The sequence below is a fragment of the Corythoichthys intestinalis genome, chromosome 4 (genome assembly GCF_030265065.1).
Source record: "Corythoichthys intestinalis isolate RoL2023-P3 chromosome 4, ASM3026506v1, whole genome shotgun sequence".
Taxonomy (NCBI): Eukaryota; Metazoa; Chordata; class Actinopteri; order Syngnathiformes; family Syngnathidae; genus Corythoichthys; species Corythoichthys intestinalis.
The window spans coordinates 18,537,068-18,556,906 of NC_080398.1; the positions used below are offsets into that span (position 1 = coordinate 18,537,068).

General features: G+C 42.0%; 1 protein-coding gene across 6 annotated transcripts in view; it reads left to right on the plus strand.

Annotated features, from left to right (window-relative positions):
- triob (trio Rho guanine nucleotide exchange factor b) overlaps window positions 1-19,839 on the plus strand; it is a 192,518-nt gene that overhangs the window by 107,568 nt on the left and 65,111 nt on the right. For all 6 annotated transcript variants that reach the window (XR_009063064.1, XR_009063065.1, XM_057835071.1 and 3 more), the window contains 12 exons: window positions 7-181; window positions 3,311-3,506; window positions 4,675-4,841; window positions 5,699-5,818; window positions 8,453-8,551; window positions 8,640-8,732; window positions 8,953-9,102; window positions 9,256-9,370; window positions 16,115-16,230; window positions 18,409-18,531; window positions 18,843-19,037; window positions 19,328-19,443. Coding sequence is in view for 4 of the 6 variants with exons in the window: in XM_057835071.1 (XP_057691054.1) it covers window positions 7-181; window positions 3,311-3,506; window positions 4,675-4,841; window positions 5,699-5,818; window positions 8,453-8,551; window positions 8,640-8,732; window positions 8,953-9,102; window positions 9,256-9,370; window positions 16,115-16,230; window positions 18,409-18,531; window positions 18,843-19,037; window positions 19,328-19,443 (1,665 nt within the window). In the remaining 2 variants the exon portion in view is untranslated. The remainder of the gene's footprint in view (window positions 1-6; window positions 182-3,310; window positions 3,507-4,674; window positions 4,842-5,698; window positions 5,819-8,452; window positions 8,552-8,639; window positions 8,733-8,952; window positions 9,103-9,255; window positions 9,371-16,114; window positions 16,231-18,408; window positions 18,532-18,842; window positions 19,038-19,327; window positions 19,444-19,839) is intronic.

The window sequence follows — 19,839 nt, forward strand, 5'->3', positions numbered from 1 at the left end:
TGACAGAGACTCTGCCATTTCAAGCAACAAGACCCCCCACAACAGCTCCATGGCGCACATCGAGAGTGTGCTACAGCAGCTGGATGAGGCTCAGGGCCAGATGGAGGAGCTTTTCCAGGAGCGGAAGATCAAACTGGAACTCTTCCTTCAGCTTCGCATCTTTGAGAGAGATGCCATTGATGTGAGTAGACATATGATGAATTTATTTGTGCTTCATCTTCAACTGATCAAATAAACACAAAAAGCACCAAATAAATAGACAAAACTAAAAACCTAATCATACCATGTTTAAATAATCCAAATCCCACTGTTATATTTTCCCTCTCATTATCATAAAGCTAAAAATTAATATCCTACTGTGAGAGGAAATTATTGAGCTGGTTGGGGGGTAGCTGAGCTTTTAATGTCACCATTTACTCACAGAGTGTAATTAGAACTCACATAGTGTTTACATTACATAAATGTATAACTAAAACCACCAGAGCAAACATTTAAAATTTAAATATTCAAATTCGATCCAGTCAGCCGCATAGTACTAAAGTCCACATACTGTATAATACTTTTTTACACGTTTATTGTACATTTTTGCCGAAGGAAATGAATGGAGCTTTTTTTGTGTAAATGTTTGAGGGCAAAATATTAAATGTGATGGTTCACTTACTTATTTTTCCCCCTTCTTTTATTGTTTGCATACTATCCTCATTAAAATATGAAAACTTGAAATGTTTGGGTGGTTTTAGTTAAAGCAGACACTGTTTTTTTCATCTGTGTCATTTTGACAAAGATCAGATTTGTTGGTGATTTTATGCAGAGATGTGAGAAATTCCAAAAGGTCCAAAAGGTTTTTTATACCACTGGTGGTGGTGGTAGTAGTAGTAGTAGTAGTAGTAGTAGTAGTGGTTGGGGTTGCGTAATGCATCCACTGTCATGCCATGATTAACTGTGCACTGTCTTCTTTTGAGAAAATTGAACGCTTTTAGGTGCGGCTTATAGAGCGGAAAATATGGTAACTAAAATTGCTCGAAAAATGACTTCCGGTAAATTCCAATAGTCTTGTATTCCTATGAAAAATGATGTAAATAAATAATGCAAGGTCACTTTTAAGAATTAGTAATGGTATATTCAACATTGACTCTGAGAGAAAATCAAAAACTGATTGCAACAACAATATAATGTGAAATGGCCATTGAAAACAGTTTAGTGCTCTTTACTCTTTAAAACCAAGAGATGTACTAAATCTGAGCCCATAGAATTGTGGCAATGCTGCAAATCACTCTGACTAAATCCAAAATCACATAAGGGATTAATCCAGCAAAGATCCAGGGCACGGCCACTGGTGTGGGAGGTATTTATTTCTCTCCCTACCCCACATACTCACAGGGACACTCCCTCCTTCCTTGAATGTGAAAGAGGGGGTGTGCCTGAGGAGAGGTGAGACATGTGTTGCCTCATGGAGGTTTCTCTTTAGAAGATCCTCCTTATATCCTAGCACACTGCTGTGAAAAAAAGAGGCTAAGGAGGTTTATCACTTCTCTCGGTCGGAGTTTATAGCAGTGACAGAAAAGGGATATGATCTTTCTGCCTGCTGAAGGTATTTTACTCAACTGTACGCAGAGAGGAAGGAAGCGTAACGATGATTGTTTGGTAAGTTTGTGAAAGGTTGCCAGGTTAGTTGAATTAGAAGTGTTCAGGTATTGTATGACAGTAATTTGGCTTACGATCACTCCAATTCCTCCTTATGTTTCCAAAGTAATGGAACTTGGATAGCGTAAATCCAGATGTCTGCAGTACAGTACATACTGTAAAAGGAAAAACTGAAACTTTGTATTAAAAGTAAATCCATGCATATAATCTACTTACACGTCTTTGTTGTAATAAATTAATGATATCGGGAAATCAATTATATTATTTAAATTGGTAAAAATGTAATATACACACAAGTATAGTCCTGCTTGTTGCATTACTTCACCGTATGTTTTACACAGCAGATTTGTTTTCCGTTTTATCATAGACTCCACTGTAGTCTAGTGAAGTACCTGTAAAATAGAGGGGTATTAAATTTTTCTCATGTTCCACTGTTCTAACACAATTATTGCAAAATCCCTGTTCGAGGTCCAGTCTGAAGGATCTATGACAGCTGCAAAAGCATTTTCCATTTATCTACACACACATATCAAGTTTTACTGCAGTTCCGAGTTCGTATAGTGTCTTGAATGATTCTATTACTGCACATGATGACACATAGTCCATACATTTAGTTTTTTTGCATGTGGTTTAAATACATACATATAATTTGGAGAAATTCTCAGATTTTCAAAATTCATTCTATTCAAATATTTGATAACAATGAGTACCCAAAAATAGATATTTGTTGGACATCATCATCCTCTTAAAATAATTCCCTAAGTCATTTTTTTTTCACAAAAAAATCTTAAACTTACTCGTAAATATCGAAAATGAATCAATTATTTCTGTTTCCTGAAAATACTTTAAGACAGTGTCAAATTTATATGTTATGCGATTATTAAATATTCCTAGTTGCCTCATGATTGCCTCACATTTATTGCTGATATTATTAAGTTGTAGGATCCACTGCATGTTTCTTCAGTTTTAAAACACTGTCTTGTCAGTTGTGTCATTAGTCAGTGTGGGATTTAAGACAAGCACTAACTCACTATATCTGCCATACCAGCCATAAATCATGAGTAAGATGCAATCCCATATTACTGCAGACGTTGCACGTTACACCAGCTGTCTGGCTTTAGGTTCAGTGTTTTCTTTAAGACAAGATGGCTGATTTTGTGTGCAATAGACAGACTGCATTTCAAGCTTGCACTTGTTGAAATATTTTTTCATGGAAGCTTTATGTCCCAGAATTTAATGTCCTGAAGTGTACCTGAATTCAAACATTTTGTGAAAATGTTTTTCCAACCTAGAGAAATAACAATAAAGAGTTTTGAAACCATAATGATTTAAAAAAAATAAATAAATAAATAAACATGAAATACAATAGTGTCCTATGGTGTAATACCAATCATCATACAGTATTAAATGCAATTTACACTTACCAGGTGGACTTTACAAAACGTTTTTCCAAAAATAGTGATTTTAAATCCTATGTTATTATACAACTGTACTCACAAGTGAACTTACATAAATGCTGCATTTTTCTTGTTGGACTTCAAAAACAGATTTTTACAACAGATTGTTGTGTCATTGTGTCAATGAGGCCCAGTCATTCAAGCCTGATAAAGCTCCGTTTTACTTTTTCACAGCCTTTACTTCCTATCTTTTTTTCCCCATCATCTAGGTAATCTCTGACCTAGAGTCATGGAATGAAGAACTGACCCAGCAGATGAGTGACTTTGACACAGAGGATCTGACACTGGCTGAACAGAGGCTTCAGCACCACGCAGACAAGGCACTCACCATGAACAACCTCACCTTTGACGTTATCCATCAAGGCCAAGAGTTGCTTCAGTACGTCACAGAAGTCCAAGCATCTGGTGAGTGAAGGATAGGAACAAGAAATTAAAATACTATGTCCAATGCCCCTTTGCCAAGGCAACTATCATTCCTAAATCCTCAACAGATGCACCTTGCATCAGTGTTTAAAGTGCACAAATTTCCTTAGAAAATGTACACCAGTATGAAAAAATATCTGAACCTTTTGGAATTTCTCACATCTCTGCATAAAATCACCATCAAATGTGATCTGATCTTTGTCAAAATCACACAGATATAAATACAGTGTCTGCTTTAACTAAAACCACCCAAACATTTATAGGTTTTCATATTTTAATGAAGATAGCATGCAAACATTGACAGAAGGGGGAAAATAAGTATGTGAACCCTCTCCCTTAGAAGACTTAAAGAGCAATTGAAACCATTTTTTTTACCAAATATTCTCAGACAGGTGTGCGCCCAATCACTGATAAGTGGTTTAAAGCTGCCCTGCCCACAATCAAACACACACCTGGTAAGAAATGTCTTGATGAGAAGCATTGTATAATGTGCATCATGGCTCGGTCAAAAGAGCTGTCTGAAGACCTACGATCAAGGATTGTTGATTTATATAAAGCTGGGAAAGGATACAAAACTATCTGTAAATGTCTGGGTGTTCATCAATCAGCAGTCAGAGAAGTTGTCTACAAATGGAGGGTGTTTGGCACTGTTGCTTCTCTCCCAAGGAGTGGCCGTCACCCAGAGATGGCGCCAAGAGTTCAGCGCAGAATACTCAGAGAGGTAAAAAAGAACCCTAGAGTGTCTGCTAAAGACTTACAGAAATCACTGGCACAGTCCAATATCTCTGTGCACACATCAACTATATGTAAAACTATGGCCAATAATGGTGTTCATGGGAGGACTCCACAGAATAACAAAATATTAAATGTGATGGTTCACTTACTTCTTTTTCTCCCTTCTGTCATTGTTTGCATACTATCCTCATTAAAATATAACGTATAAATGTTTGGGGGGTTTTAGTTAAAGCAGACACTATTTTGTTCATCTGTATGATTTTGACAACGATCACATTTGATGGTGATTTTATGGAGAAATGTGAGGAATTCCAAAAGGTTCAGATACTTTTTCATACCACTGTAATGTTATTATAACCATTCTTTGTTACTTAGGCAACATATTTGCTACTATGTGGGTATGTCTGTTGTGCAGGCGTGGAGCTGTTATGTGACCGAGATGTGGACATGGCCACCCGCGTTCAGGATCTCCTGGAGTTTCTCCACGAGAAGCAGCAGGAGCTGGACCTAGCAGCCGAGCAACACCGCAGGCATTTGGAGCAGTGTGTCCAGTTAAGACACCTTCAGGCTGAGGTCAAACAGGTAAATGACATTAAGGAGAAAATGCTTTAGTGAATAAACCTGTTGTTTGTTTGAGAAAAGGTAGGAGTGCACAAGATTTTAACAACAGGTCTTGCTAGACTAGCTTATTATGATGCCACATAATCATGCTAAATAGGGTATGTCTCTACATGACTTGGACTGGTGACTCACCTCATGTCAATACTTTCTCGCTCGCTCTTTCACTGTTTGAGAACGATCACGATCGTCTAAGAGTTTTCACCAGGTGTTGTTTTTCAGAACCAAAATTCTATTTTAATTGTAATTTCTAAATTCTAAATTTACTGTGGTACGAAACAAAGCCTAAAAAGACCATCTGCATTCCCATGTAGCACATTTGTGTACATCATTCAGATATTCGCCAGCTAACGCTTATAGCTGGCCTGCCTCAGGACATTCAAAACAGCAGTGGTGATAGGGTAGCTGAAACGTCTAAACTCTGTTACGTCATTGTTTTTCTAGGAAAGTTTGAGTCGTGACTCTGAACTTCTTCCACACTGCAGGTGTGCATACTGAGTCAGAGAGAAATTGGGTGTTTTGTTTGTTGTTTTGTTCATTCTGACTACCTGAAAATTGATGGAAACAGTGTTAGGATACATGGTAATTCAGACAACTTGGTTAAAAAAATAATAATAATAATGGCCATGACAATGGCCACTACTATTTGATGAAATAAGGTTAACGAAGAGAGCAGTTAGCCAGCTGGTTTGTCACGAGCATACTGAAGCTGTTATAGTCTGATATCTTTATTGTCACATCCCATATCCTAAACACTACTCCACTGAAAGTCAATGCGCTGTAAGTGAGACATGTCATATGTGGTCATGTCTGTCATTCAGGTGCTGGGCTGGATCCGCAATGGCGAGTCAATGCTGAACGCTGGGCTGATCACGGCTAGTTCGTTACAAGAGGCTGAGCAGTTACAGAAGGAACATGAACAATTTCAGCATGCAATTGAGGTAAAATCAAAACCAAATATAATAAAGAGAATTTCTGGCCATGAGACGAAGCAATAGTGGAGTAATAATTTATTGCTGGTTGTCAGATCTTACCAAACCCATCTTATATAGTGCACTTTGAGTCTCATTATATTGCCTACATACATAATATAATACCCATGAACCGTATCATCTAGCATTTCACTCACACACGATTCACAGGAGTTGGTACAGATAATTTTATAAATTTCATTTCATCAACATAATATTGCTAAGGTTCATAAAGCTGGACTCCAGAGTCTTCGGTTCTCCCTTTCCCTTTATCCTTCAATTTTTTTGCATCTCCACATGCGAACATCTTCTCACAGGTCGTTGCGAGAAATGGAATTAGGAATTAATAATTTATCAGCGAGTTTCTTTGTTCTCCTCGCTTCTTTTTCTCTATCTTTGTCTGATAAAACTGATTCCTTTTCTTTAAACACTAGACTAGGTTTTTCATGCATGTGCGAGCAGAATTATAATGTACATGGTTTATTAATGGTCATAGAATGATCATCGCAACAGGTCATGCACTGAGACAATGAACCTGGAATATAAAAAAAGATGTTAAATAGAACAATTAGTCATGTCCTTCTCTTCAAACGCAGGAAAATATTAAATGCCACATGTTCAGCATCAATAATGCTTGAACATTTTAACCCAACCAGCGTTGTTTTTGACAGCCCTTTTAATTTTCGTCTTAGTTTTAGTCTTTTGGACGATAATACTTATTAGTTTTAGTCATATTTTAGTCATTTCAAAATGTGTTCGTCTTAGTCTAGTTTTAGTCGACAATTACTCAAAATGTTTTCCTCTATAAACTTAGACGTTTTACTCCACGATTAAATAAAGGTTTGCAACAATTTATAATGAACACTGACAGACGAGCACATACTTGTAGCGCGTAAAAGGACATCACCATCTTCGTGATGATAATATACACTCAGCAGGAACACTATACATTATTTTCAATGAATTAACCTCACCTGGACACCACAAACTGTTTGTAAAAGTTTTCCAAGAGTTTAAGATGACACTCACCATGCTAAATGCTAATGCTAATTCGAGCGCTATGCTAGGGTAACCATATTTTGATTTCCAAAAAGACGACACTCGGCCCGGCCTCGAGATACTTGAATTTTACTCAAAGTTCAAGCAAAGATGCCAATATCACTTAAATAAATTTAAAGCCTGCCTCCGCTGTCTGGATAGAAACATTCAGTTTCATTAAAAAAAAAAACAAAAAAAAAAAAAAAACAACGAAGTAACTAATGATAAAAAAAAAATAATACAATGCAGATCCATGGAAATGTAGTCCAGTCAATACTCACACACAGTAAGCTATGTGCCAACTAAGCATTTTCATAAATAACTATCACAACAATTGTCGTTGACGAATTGTTATTCTCATTCAATGTTGTAGATTGCACGCACATAATAACCGACAATAAACTGACAAACTATTCAACCAGCATGTTTCCAAACGCAGCAGTTCAACTCTGCATTTCCCATAAAGCCTAGCACAGCTTAGCTCACTAATAGCTACCCAATTAGCAAGTACCGGGAGCCGCGGCCAAATCAAACTTTGCTGTGAAATTTTACAATCATCGGCAGCGCAGTGATGCGACACCAAATGAGATTTTACAGACCACGCCAGTACAAAGCTCCGACAGAAGTCAACAGTTGCCATTATTCACGTATTTATCGTAAAAATACTCAACAAAACTGGGCAGGCGCTCATGGAACACATCACAGGCAGCAGTACCGTAGTATTATGTGCAAAGTGTCAATTTCAACACACGCTAATTGTGAAGAAATACTCCTCAGTGTCAATTTTGAATATCCTTTCATTACCATAGATGACAGAACCCCGAGGCATAAAAAACCTTGCCTGGCACAGCCAGACTATTCTCCCTATATTTTTCAAACACTGTGAGAAATAGTCTGGGACCCAGCCCATTAACGGCCTCTCGAGCAAGGTACAAAATCAATCGTCCAATCAGATTCGTTTATTGGCGTGACGTGTTCTTAACGAGTAACGTCACTCTTGCGCGCCGAAAGTCGTCTCTACAACAACACAGATGGCGAACGGGAGAGCCGAGAATATGTTCCAATCCGCGGTAAAACCAGTTTTAAATTACCAAAAACACATCGAAACAAGTCATTGACAACAGTCAACATGGCTCGCGCTAGCCATGTTGAATAAACGTCTCCATTCTCCGCTCACGCTAATTACTTGTCGCTTTAACAACGTCACGTCTGCCCGTCGCTGATTGGTCCAATCCGCTGTCTGTTTGCTGTGGCTTGCTCCACCCTCGGAATTTGATCCGCTGGATGGTCGCCAGACTCAATTGCTGGAACAGTGGTGAGTCTGGTATACCAGGCAATAAAAAACCCACCTACTTAGAATATAATACTAACATTCAACCAAATACACGAATGCAGAACAATTACAAGACTATTACAATATACTGCATCTCTGTGTACACATATAATCCAATATACGACAGAAGACAAATGACTTTGTGTAAGTTTATCACCTGTTAATGTCGACATTAACAGGTGATAAAGTTTCATAACAACGACAAAATCATGTTTATCTCCTTTTTCATGAAGAAAACCCATCAGAGTGCGCTTCAGGTCCAGCAGAAGGCAGAGGGTCTACTTCAGGCTAACCACTATGACATGGACATGATCCGAGACTGTGCAGAAAAGGTCTTCCCCTCCCATTTCAATTTTAGAGAGAGCAAGAATTTGCTATGCTAGCTGACAGCACTCTTACCTTTGTACATTTAATGTAAAGGTGGCAGACCACTGGCAGCAGCTGATGCTGAAGATGGAGGACAGACTCAAACTGGTTAATGCTTCTGTGGCCTTTTATAAGACCTCTGAACAAGTGAGTATGTGTGTGTTAGACTATGTTTGTGCAAGGGATGCTAGGTATCATCTTACATTCTTACAGACACTTAACATTGGAGTGAGAGTGTCAGTAGATTAAGTAAAACTGATGGAAATGCAGTTTGGGAATTAAACGTTTTTTCTTTGCGATGAAGTATGGGATCCTTGGCCTGCAGAGTCAGTGTTATGGCTATTTGTGAATTGCATTCATATCTCAGGTGTGCAGTGTGTTGGAAAGCCTGGAGCAGGAGTACAAAAGAGAGGAGGACTGGTGTGGTGGTGCTGATAAACTGGGCCCTAACAGTGAGTCTGATCATGTCACTCCAATGGTCAGCAAACATTTGGAGCAGAAGGAGGCTTTTCTCAAAGTAAGTCTTTTCCATTAAAAATTTTTAATAAATAGTATCTTATTTTAATTGTAGTCAGTTTTTGTCACACATTAATAGTAGAAGTGCCATATTGTTCATCTACCAGTCAGTCAGACATTCTATTGTTTTTTGTTCATTTGTTTCAACTAACAGGCCTGCACACTGGCTAGACGCAATGCTGATGTCTTCCTTAAGTACCTGCACAGGAACAGTGTCAACATGCCTGGAATGTTGTCCCATGTCAAAGCTCCAGAGACTCAGGTTAAAAGTAAGTGGGCAAATATGACTTGTCCTGATTTTCTAGCTTGTACCTTTATGTATCTTCAACTCACAAACTTGGGTTGCTTTCACACTGTCTGAGCGAAACGACGAGGTGGACTCAGCTGCAGAGTTTCAGGCAAAATTTTTATTTAGAAAACAGAGGTTCTTTCGCTGGGATGCGGGCATGAGGAAAAGTACCAACATAAAGCGCTCCAAACGGAAGAATAAGTCAGGATAACAACAATCAAAAGTACAAACAAAAGACACTCCAAAAGGAGGAAAAGCATAAACATAAAACACCCCAAATGGAGGAAAAGCCAAGATAACTATGATCAAAAGTTCAAACAAAAGGCACTCCAAATGGAGGATAAAATCTTGACAACTATGATTGCTATGAAATAAGTCTGACGTGACCAACATGGGTTGTAAGACACTTCTGCACAAGACAAGAGAAACTAAGGCAATATATACACAGGAGGTAATGGGGAACAGGTGAAAACAATACATGATTAGGTGACCAGAGGAAGGGCAAGTACGCAGACACGAGGAGGGTGAAGCCTTCAAAATAAAACAGGAAATGACATAACATGACATGACACGCACCTATGGTCCATTTGATTTGTTCCAATTCAGAGGCTAAATCGATACAGTTGTCTCCATTTCAGTTTGCGGCATTTGTGTTCTCAACATTCTGTATCTCGGCGCAACAATGGCTATAAAATTCATCCACCATCTTTTTTTGGGTCACTATTAAAGTTTTCCTATTTTCTCCTGTTGGGGTTTGTGTTCTTGCTCATTTGGGAGTCCAGATCAGTAGATGTAATAAATGCCAACTATGGGTATGCGAAGCCTTTTGAGACAGTACAGTAAAGAAATGTGACTTGACTTACAAAGATTGATATGCTGAAAATTTGAGCTGTGGTCATTAGTATCAGTCCATTACCCTTACTATAGCAATAACGAGAGTCTATGCATTGTTCTTTAGTGAATATTTTTTGTCTCAGATATGTTATTTGTGGACCGTTCACAAGAGACGGCAGGAGAAACGCAACGCCGAGTGCTATTTTTATATATAAATTTGTAGATATAACAAATGCACTAATTGTCCGAAGTACGATTGTGATGTAGTCGCATAAGCAGCTTTGAGGTAGTGTACAGCCAAATTTTAGCTGCTACCCCAGCAGAAATAACAACAATGGAGCATCATAAGCCTGTGTGGTGATATTTTTGTGACTTATTTTTGTGGTTAGTATAGCTGATTTGTCTAAGTAAGGAAAATATCCAATTTTATTGCCAATCCAAACTGCACTAGGAAAATAATGCCCGACTGTTCACGATGATAAGACATGTCCAACTGACATGTATACAATCTGCACGTCACAATATGCTACTCAAAAGAGACGTGCGAAATTTCTGATTCTTAGGTTATTCGCGATTCGGCCGTGCAAGATTCGAGAACGATTTACAAACATCTAAATTCCGATTATTTAATTATACCAGGTAAAGCAGAACTAAAACACAGCGCGGTCTTCGGGACGCAATAAGGAACGGACCGAGAGTAAATATCATGTTCAACTCATGCCGCTAAATAAAAAAAACAATAACACCTGACTGCGGCCGACAGCCGCTACAAACAAAGCCCAGTTGCTAGTTGCTACAAACATATGGCCGCATAATGCAACGGTAGATATCACATACAGTATATATAGAACTAGATGCGAAATGACAGATAACGGCGGTGTTTATAGAGAACTAGATGCGAACAGACTTGCCGACGTTAGTAAACAGCCGCCATCTAAACCAGTAGACTTCTCTGGAAGGCTCTGTTGTAGCAAACCTAATTTACTTTTTATCGAAAATAATCCTAAATCGGCAAGATCTTGACTTGAATCTATCTTTAAATGATGAAACCGTTTTAAAACTTTCACATGTCGACAGTAAACACAAGGGAAATTATGGAATAATGGGAGCAATTTTAACAACTTTAACGGTTGATTCACAAAATTAAATAAATTGAATGTAGTTTAAAGCTGCTGATACAAAATGGGTCCTTGATTATTTTATTTACTGTTTTGAACTGTTAACGTGGTACTGAAATAGTAGTTTGGTTTGGCCTGAGAGGATTTTTGAACAATTTTGGAACTAATGTACAAAACATTAAAAGCGGGGAGGGGGGTGTGCATCAATAATCGATTTATAATCGAATCGTAGCCTCTGAATTGTAATTGAATCGTTAGGTGCCCAAAGATTCCCACATCTACCGCCTATGGTGCATAAGATACACCTCGTTAGGTTATTGCTAGCTTCTTAACCCCTCCTCTTGGAAGTCGAAACACAGGGAGTTGTGTCAGTTGCTCTTGGTTTTGTTCTCACCATGAATGGACCGCAGCAAAGCGCGAAGGGAAGCCACCTCACAGGCCCTCTCAGCTCAGATGTTTTATTCCGCATCTGAACGAGTTTAAGGGGAGGCCAGGGGGGCATGACCCCGCCCGCCCGCTGGCCGAAAAGTGTCATTGCATGTAATTGACTTTCCTATTTATGATTTTAAAATTAAGAGTCCCCCGTGAGTCATCACCTTATCGTGGTGGAGGGGTTTGCGTGTCTCAATGATCCTAGGAGCTATGTTGTCTGGGGCTTTAAGCCCCTGGTAGGGTCACCCATGGTAAACAGGTCCTAGGTGAGAGGCCAGACAAAGTATGGCTCAAAAAGACCCCTTATGATGAGCAACATTAATGAACCCCAGTTTCCCTTGCCCGGACGTGGGTTACCGGGGCCCCCCTCTGGAGCCAGGCCTGGAGGTGGGGCTCGAAGGCAAGCGTCTGGTGGCCGGGCCTGTCCCCATGGGGCCCGGCCGGGCTCAGCCCGAAAAGGCAACGTGCGTTCCCCTTCCCATGGGCTCACCACCTGTGGGAGGGGCCAAAGGGGTCGGGTGCGTAGGGAGTTGGGCGGCAGCCAAAGGCGGGGGCCTTGGCGGTCCGACCCCCAGCTGCTGAAGCTAACTCTTGGGACATGGAATGTCACCTTTCTGGCAGGGAAGGAGCCTGAGCTGGTGTGTGAGGTGGAGAAGTTCCGACCAGATATAGTCGGACTCTCCTCCACACACAGCTTGGGTTCTGGTACCAATCCTCTCGAGAGGGGTTGGACTCTCTTCCACTCTGGAGTTGCCCATGGTGAGAGGCGCCGGGCAGGTGTGGGCATACTTATTGCCCCCCGGCTTGGCGCCTGTACGTTGGGGTTTACCCCGGTGGACGAGAGGGTAGCCTCCCTCCGCCTTCGGGTGGGGGGACGGGTTCTAACTGTTGTTTGCGCTTATGCACCGAACAGCAGTTCAGAATACCCACCCTTTTTGGAGTCCTTGGAGGGTGTGCTAGAGAGCGCCCCCTCTGGGGACTCCCTCGTTCTACTGGGGGACTTCAACGCTCACGTGGGCAATGACAGTGAGACCTGGAGGGGCGTGATTGGGAGGAACGGCCCCCCCGATCAGAACCCGAGTGGTGTTCTGTTATTGGACTTCTGTGCTCGTCACGGTTTGTCTATAACGAACACCATGTTCAAACATAGGGGTGTCCATATGTGCACTTGGCACCAGGACACCCTAGGCCGCAGTTCGATGATCGACTTCGTAATCGTGTCATCGGACTTGCGGCCGCATGTTTTGGACACTCGGGTGAAGAGAGGGGTGGAGCTGTCAACTGATCACCACCTGATGGTGTGTTGGCTCCGATGGCGGGGGAAGATGCTGGCCAGACCTGGCAGGCCCAAACGTATTGTGAGGGTCTGCTGGGAACGTCTGGCAGAATCCCCTGTCAGAAAGAGTTTCAACATCCACCTCCGGCAGAACTTCTCCCTTGTCCCTGGGGAGGTGGGGGACATTGAGTCCGAGTGGGCTATGTTCCGCACCTCCATTGTTGAGGCGGCTGATCGGAGCTGTGGCCGTAAGGTGGTTGGTGCCTGTCGTGGCGGCAATCCCCGAACCCGCTGGTGGACACCAGCGGTAAGGGATGCCGTCAAGCTGAAGAAGGAGGCCTATCGGGCCTTTTTGGCCTGTGGGACTCCGGAGGCAGCTGACAGGTACCGGCTGGCCAAGCGGACTGCGGCTTCGGCGGTCGCCGAGGCAAAAACCCGGACATGGGAGGAGTTCGGCGAGGCCATGGAAAACGACTTCCGGACGGCTTCGAGGAAATTCTGGTCCACCATCCGGCGCCTGAGGAGGGGAAAGCAGTGCACCATTAACACTGTGTATAGTGAAGATGGTGTACTGCTGACCTCGACTCGGGACGTCGTGAGCCGGTGGGGAGAATACTTCGAGGCCCTCCTCAATTCCACCGACACGCCTTCCTTTGAGGAAGCAGAGTCTGGGGACTCCGTGGTGGGCTCTTCGATCTCTGGTGTTGAAGTCACTGAGATGGTTGGAAAGCTCCTCGGTGGCAAGGCCCCGGGGGTAGATGAGATCCGCCCAGAGTTCCTGAAGGCTCTGGATGTCGTAGGGGTGTCGTGGCTTACACGTCTCTACAACATCGCGTGGACATCGGGGACAGTGCCTCTGGATTGGCAGACCGGGGTGGTGGTCCCCCTTTTTAAGAAGGGGGACCGGAGGGTGTGTTCCAATTATAGAGGGATCACACTCCTCAGCCTCCCTGGTAAAATCTATTCAGGGGTGCTGGAGAGGAGAGTCCGCCGAGAAGTCGAATCTCGGATTCAGGAGGAGCAGTGTGGTTTTCGTCCCGGCCGTGGAACAGTGGACCAGCTCTACACCCTCGGCAGGGTCCTCGAGGGTGCATGGGAGTTCGCCCGATCAGTCTACATGTGTTTTGTGGATCTGGAGAAGGCGTTCGACCGTGTGCCTCGGGGAGTCCTGTGGGGGGTGCTCCGGGAGTACGGGGTACCGAGCCCCTTGGTAAGGGCTGTTCGGTCCCTGTACGACCGGTGTCAGAGTTTGGTCCGCATTGCCGGCAGTAAGTCGAATTCGTTCCCAGTAAGGGTTGGACTCCGCCAAGGCTGCCCTTTGTCACCGATTTTGTTCATAATTTTTATGGACAGAATTTCTAGGCGCAGCCGAAGCGTTGAGGGGGTCCGGTTTGGTGACCTCAGCATTGAATCTCTGCTTTTTGCAGATGATTTAGTGCTGTTGGCTTCATCAAGCCGTGACCCCCAACTCTCACTGGAGCGGTTCGCAGCTGAGTGTGAAGCGGTTGGGATGAAAATCAGCACCTCCAAATCCGAGACCATGGTCCTCAGTCGGAAAAGGGTGGAGTGCCCTCTCCGGGTCGGGGATGAGATCCTGCCCCAAGTGGAGGAGTTCAAGTATCTTGGGGTCTTGTTCACGAGTGACGGTAGGAGAGAGCGGGAGATCGACAGGCGAATCGGTGCGGCGTCTGCAGTAATGCGGACTCTGCACCGGTCCGTAGTGGTGAAGAAGGAGCTGAGCCAAAAGGCAAAGCTCTCAATTTACCAGTCGATCTACGTTCCTACCCTCACCTATGGTCACGAGCTTTGGGTCGTGACCGAAAGAACAAGATCCCGGATACAAGCGGCCGAAATGAGTTTCCTCCGCAGGGTGTCCGGGCTTTCCCTTAGAGATAGGGTGAGAAGCTCGGTCATCCGGGAGGGACTCGGCGTCGAGCCGCTACTCCTCCGCGTAGAGAGGAGCCAGCTGAGGTGGCTCGGGCATCTGGTTCGGATGCCTCCCGGACGCCTCCCTGGAGAGGTGTTCCGGGCATGTCCCACCGGCGGGAGGCCCCGGGGACGACCCAGGACACGCTGGAGAGACTATGTCTCTCAGCTGGCCTGGGAACGCCTTGGGATCCCGCCGGAGGAGCTGGTTGAAGTGGCTGGGGAGAGGGAAGTCTGGGCTTCCCTGTTAAAGCTGCTGCCCCCGCGACCCGACCCCGGAACAAGCGGAAGATAATGGATGGATGGATGGATGGAAAAATAAGAGTTTTCCGGTAAAATGTTGTCTGTAAAAGTTGTAGGCAATAAAACAAACAACAAAAATGAATGAAATGAACAAAAACTTTTTTTTTTTTTTGCAAAATGGATATATGTAATTTTTTTCAAACCTAAGCTTTCAAAAGCAACAATAAATACTGAGCAAGAAACATGAATTGAAAATGAGGACCATGAAACGCCAGAGAGCACTGCCAAAATGGTGAGCGGACTTTCAATTTGCCCCCACTAAAGACGCTAATTGTACAACAGAGACACCACCGGCGGGTGTGCTATATTCAATGGATGGCGATCTTGCCGAAAATGATAGCAGACTGATTTAGAATTCCCCTTAAAAATCAAGAAAAAAAAATGCTCATTATCAAATTACTGTATTATTATAAATATTCTTGTAACTTAATTTTATTGCTGACACTGCGTTTCGGGGTCATCAGCTTGTTGTGCCCCACCTGCGCTAAAAGCCAAACTCCGCCTATGCTGTCCAAACATATCGATTTTAAGATTTGTTTTTGTAATAAACGCTTAAAATGGGACAGCAAAACTGCTGTTAATTAAAGCAATGAAATGTTTAGCAAATGAATATTCTGTTTAGCACCACATGTAGTGAAAAGTTCTCTTCCTCTTTGTATCATCATGATTGTCTTTATCATCTTGACTTGTCATCGCAATAACCTTGTGAAAGCGTATTCACACACAAACAAAAAAACAAAAGCAATTTGAGTTCTGATGTTCCAATGCACAACTTCTTGTTCCTGTTTATTTAATTCTAATTGTCGTTTTTGTTTGTTTGATGTATTTTCATTAGACATCTTAAATGAATTGCTGCAGAGAGAGAACAGGGTGCTCCATTTCTGGACCATGAGAAAGCGGAGGCTGGATCAGTGCCAGCAATATGTGGTGTTTGAACGCAGTGCCAAGCAGGTGTGTGCTATGATTTTCTTCCTTTGAATGTATGACTGAGCAGAAAATTATACAGTATGATGTCAGTCCTTACTGAATTGATATGACAATCGTATTTTAACCCTCTGGCCTCGTTCAATTTTTACAACTATTTGAGCTCGTTGGTGGCCACTAATGGGAGGGAGAGTGTACTTCTTATATTAAAATGTAATTCCTGCTAGTGGTCAGTAGGGGGTAATCCAATTCTAAAAATTAACATTATGCATTTTTCTGCTAAATGGGAGTGCAATTAAGCATGAAAGGTTAGACGCTTAGAAATATTACCGTACATGCAATTGCTGTCATGACCAAAAATTGCCATTTAATGTAACTTGTTTTTTTTTTAAGTTGAGGGTTGAGTCTACACTCTTCCTAAATAAACAAGTGAAGGAATATAAAATTGAAGTCAATTGGTCAAAAGTGGCTATGATTGAGCCAAAGGTGTGATTTGATTTAAGAGTTTAAGTTGGAAATTACAAAATTAAACAAATATTGCATTACATATTCATTAACTCATATGCTGCCACTCATGGCAATACACTTCTTACCGATTTGAACTGTGAAGTCTGGTAGTTAATGATCATTCTTTATTATGGCAACAGACGTCCAGTGGATTTCAATTAGGAAGGACTTGCAGCGAATTAGTTAATGACTTAATTTAGCTAAAGAGGGAAAAAAAACAATAGTCAAAAAAAGGAGGAGGTGGACAGAAACAGCCAGAATTGAACATATGGTTTAACTAATATACTGTATATGTAGTTGTACTTATGAGTGACCAATCAGCCATAGGTCACTACTTTGACCCTTTTGAGGGGACACACAGCCTCCATTGTTTTGTCTCGTAGCTTTGTCGTGTTTGTTTTTCACAGTAATAATATGTGTCTTATTCAGGAAGTGGTGTAAACTGGTAGACATTTGTAACAATGACAGTCTTATAGAAAGCTATAATTACGCGGTCCAGAAACTTCACATTCTGAGTTTATTACAAGCAAGGTTCAAGAGCTGTGTCTCCAAGAGCCTCTTATTCCCTCCCCTTCAGGCAGCATTTAACATGAACATGAACATAATTTATGTAGAACTATCCATCCATGTGCCGGAGCCAAAACTAGTCTGCGGACAATTGACAATTGCAGCGTTATGTCAAATTAAATGACTAAAAAAAAAAGCGCTTAAACTTAATTAAATGTTTCACTGATCATGTGACATGAGCCTATCACAGCCTTCTTGGGACCATACACGACATGCTGTCCTTTTTCTTTTTTAGCACAAGACAAGATCTTGACCACGTGCATCTCAGCAAAAACCTAGTCTAATAAAGTGAAAAGAAGCATAATTAAATGTTTGCGGTGTGTAAAGTGGTGAAACATGTAAATTTGAAGGGGGGGTGGCTAATATGTCCCAGAAGTAGGCAAAATAGCCATTGTCTGACATTTTTAAATGCCATCACTATTCTAGCGAATCAATGAGCCTTCAATGGCATGTACGTGGATTGATGGACCGAGTAAGTGAAGCATTTCATCTGAGTCTCTGACAGACAAGAAAGACAGATACATATTGAACAGGTACAAAATCTATGAAGTGTTGTGAGCCTTTTTTCTTAGCTACTTATTACTTTTGAGTTTCGAGTGTATCAGCATTAATGTGCTGTAGAGTGCCCGTGGTGTGACTGACATCACATTTGTCACTTGCAAGTGGTGTCATTTTCTGTATTTAAACATTGTTTTATCTCTCATCATACTACCTAGAAATCTGTAATTTCCATATTTAGATTCCATAAGCAACATTCTTTCACATGAAGGTCATTTATACTTGCTCTTTTCTTTTTATTTACATGAATTGTTGTTATAGAAAAAGCTCCCACATTGAGGTGTTTGGTTAACAGCACAGGCATGCATAAGAAACGGCGTCATATAATCTGTGTACATTTATTGAAATCAGGTCCATAGCCGTATCAAAGTTCTGCATAAACAAATATAAAACACAAAGAAACTGCCACACAAACTTTTAAGTACACACTAAAACCAGTCTGATTACAAAAACATATCGATCCATTTCATAGACAGAAGAAAATGTCTTGACATAATCGAGGGTGTGTCAATTTTATGTAACTAGAATCCCTATCCTCTGGTTGTCCTAAACTTTGATTGGCTGTTTCCACAGGCCTTGGAGTGGATCCATGACACGGGGGAGTTTTACCTGTCCACACACACTTCCACTGGCTCCAGCATTCACCACACACAGGAGCTTTTAAAAGAGCATGAAGACTTTCAGATAACAGCTAAGGTGAACATTTCTTGCTTTACATTAGAACCACCTTTTTTCATCAGGCAGGATGTTATATAAGTTGTAACTTTGTTTTTAGCTAGTACATTTTTTTAATGCTTGTAGAGATATGCTGGGAGTATGTTTGCACACTCCTGCAGTCAACTGGGAGGCCCATTCTTTGTGTCACATATTGTTGTGTTTCCATTTTAGGTATCACTGGTATTGTTTTGGAGAACAGCTTGTGTGCCAATCACTGATTCCCAACTCTCCCTCGCGCTCCCCCTATGTGTTTTCTACCTTTCCCTCCCTCAATGTGCCGCTATTGACAGCAAACCAAAGAGCGTGTAAAGCTGTTGATCCAGCTGGCTGATGGTTTTTGTGACAAGGGCCACGCCCATGCCGTGGAGATAAAGAAATGGGTGTCCTCAGTGGACAAGCGCTACAGGGACTTTTCTATCCGTATGGACAAATACAGGACCTGCCTGGAATCGGCGCTTGGCATTTCATCCGACTCCAACAAGGCAGTGAGTGTTCACAAACGATATAAACAAAAATCGTCTCTTGTACATTAAGGCCTCGGGTGGAGGTTCTTTTTACAATTTTAATGTATGTGTTGTGATACATAGACAAATTGTAGTATAATCAACCCTGTGTTATAGTCATTGTGTCATCCTATTCAGACGACATATTTCCCCAGCATGCTTTAATAAGCTGGTGCAAAGAGAAGGCAAACATATTGTTACTGTGATGAGTGGTGAAAGGCTACCAAGGCCATTGTGCACGGCATAATGGTGAATGTCTGATGTGTTTTCAGAGTAAAGAGCTTCAACTGGACATCATCCCAGCTAGTGCTCCGGGTTCAGAGGTCAAGTTGAGAGATGCTGCCCATGAACTTAATGAGGAAAAGAGGAAGTCCGCAAGGAGGAAAGAGTGGGTGACATAAATCTTATAATTTACTAATAATGGACAAAACTACAGTACTAAAATAGTTTTCCTTTTTAATATATTTATTTATTGGGCTCGACGGTGGCGTAGGTGGTTGAGCAGGTCATCCAGGGGTTCGAATCCAGCTTCCACTTGTACCCATTGTTGTTGAATTCTTGGGCAAGATACATCACCCTAGTGGCCTCTGTGAAAGTAGTGTTAGAATGAGTATGAGTGGTTGATCGTGGTCAGAAGGGCCAATGGCGTGAATTGGCTGCCTCGCTTCTGTCAGACTGCCCAAGGGCTTCTCTGGCTACAACCTCCTGAGTTTACCACCATCGAATGTGGAGTGAAATAATGCAATGTAAAGCATCTTTGAGTGTCCTGAAAAGCGCTCTGTAA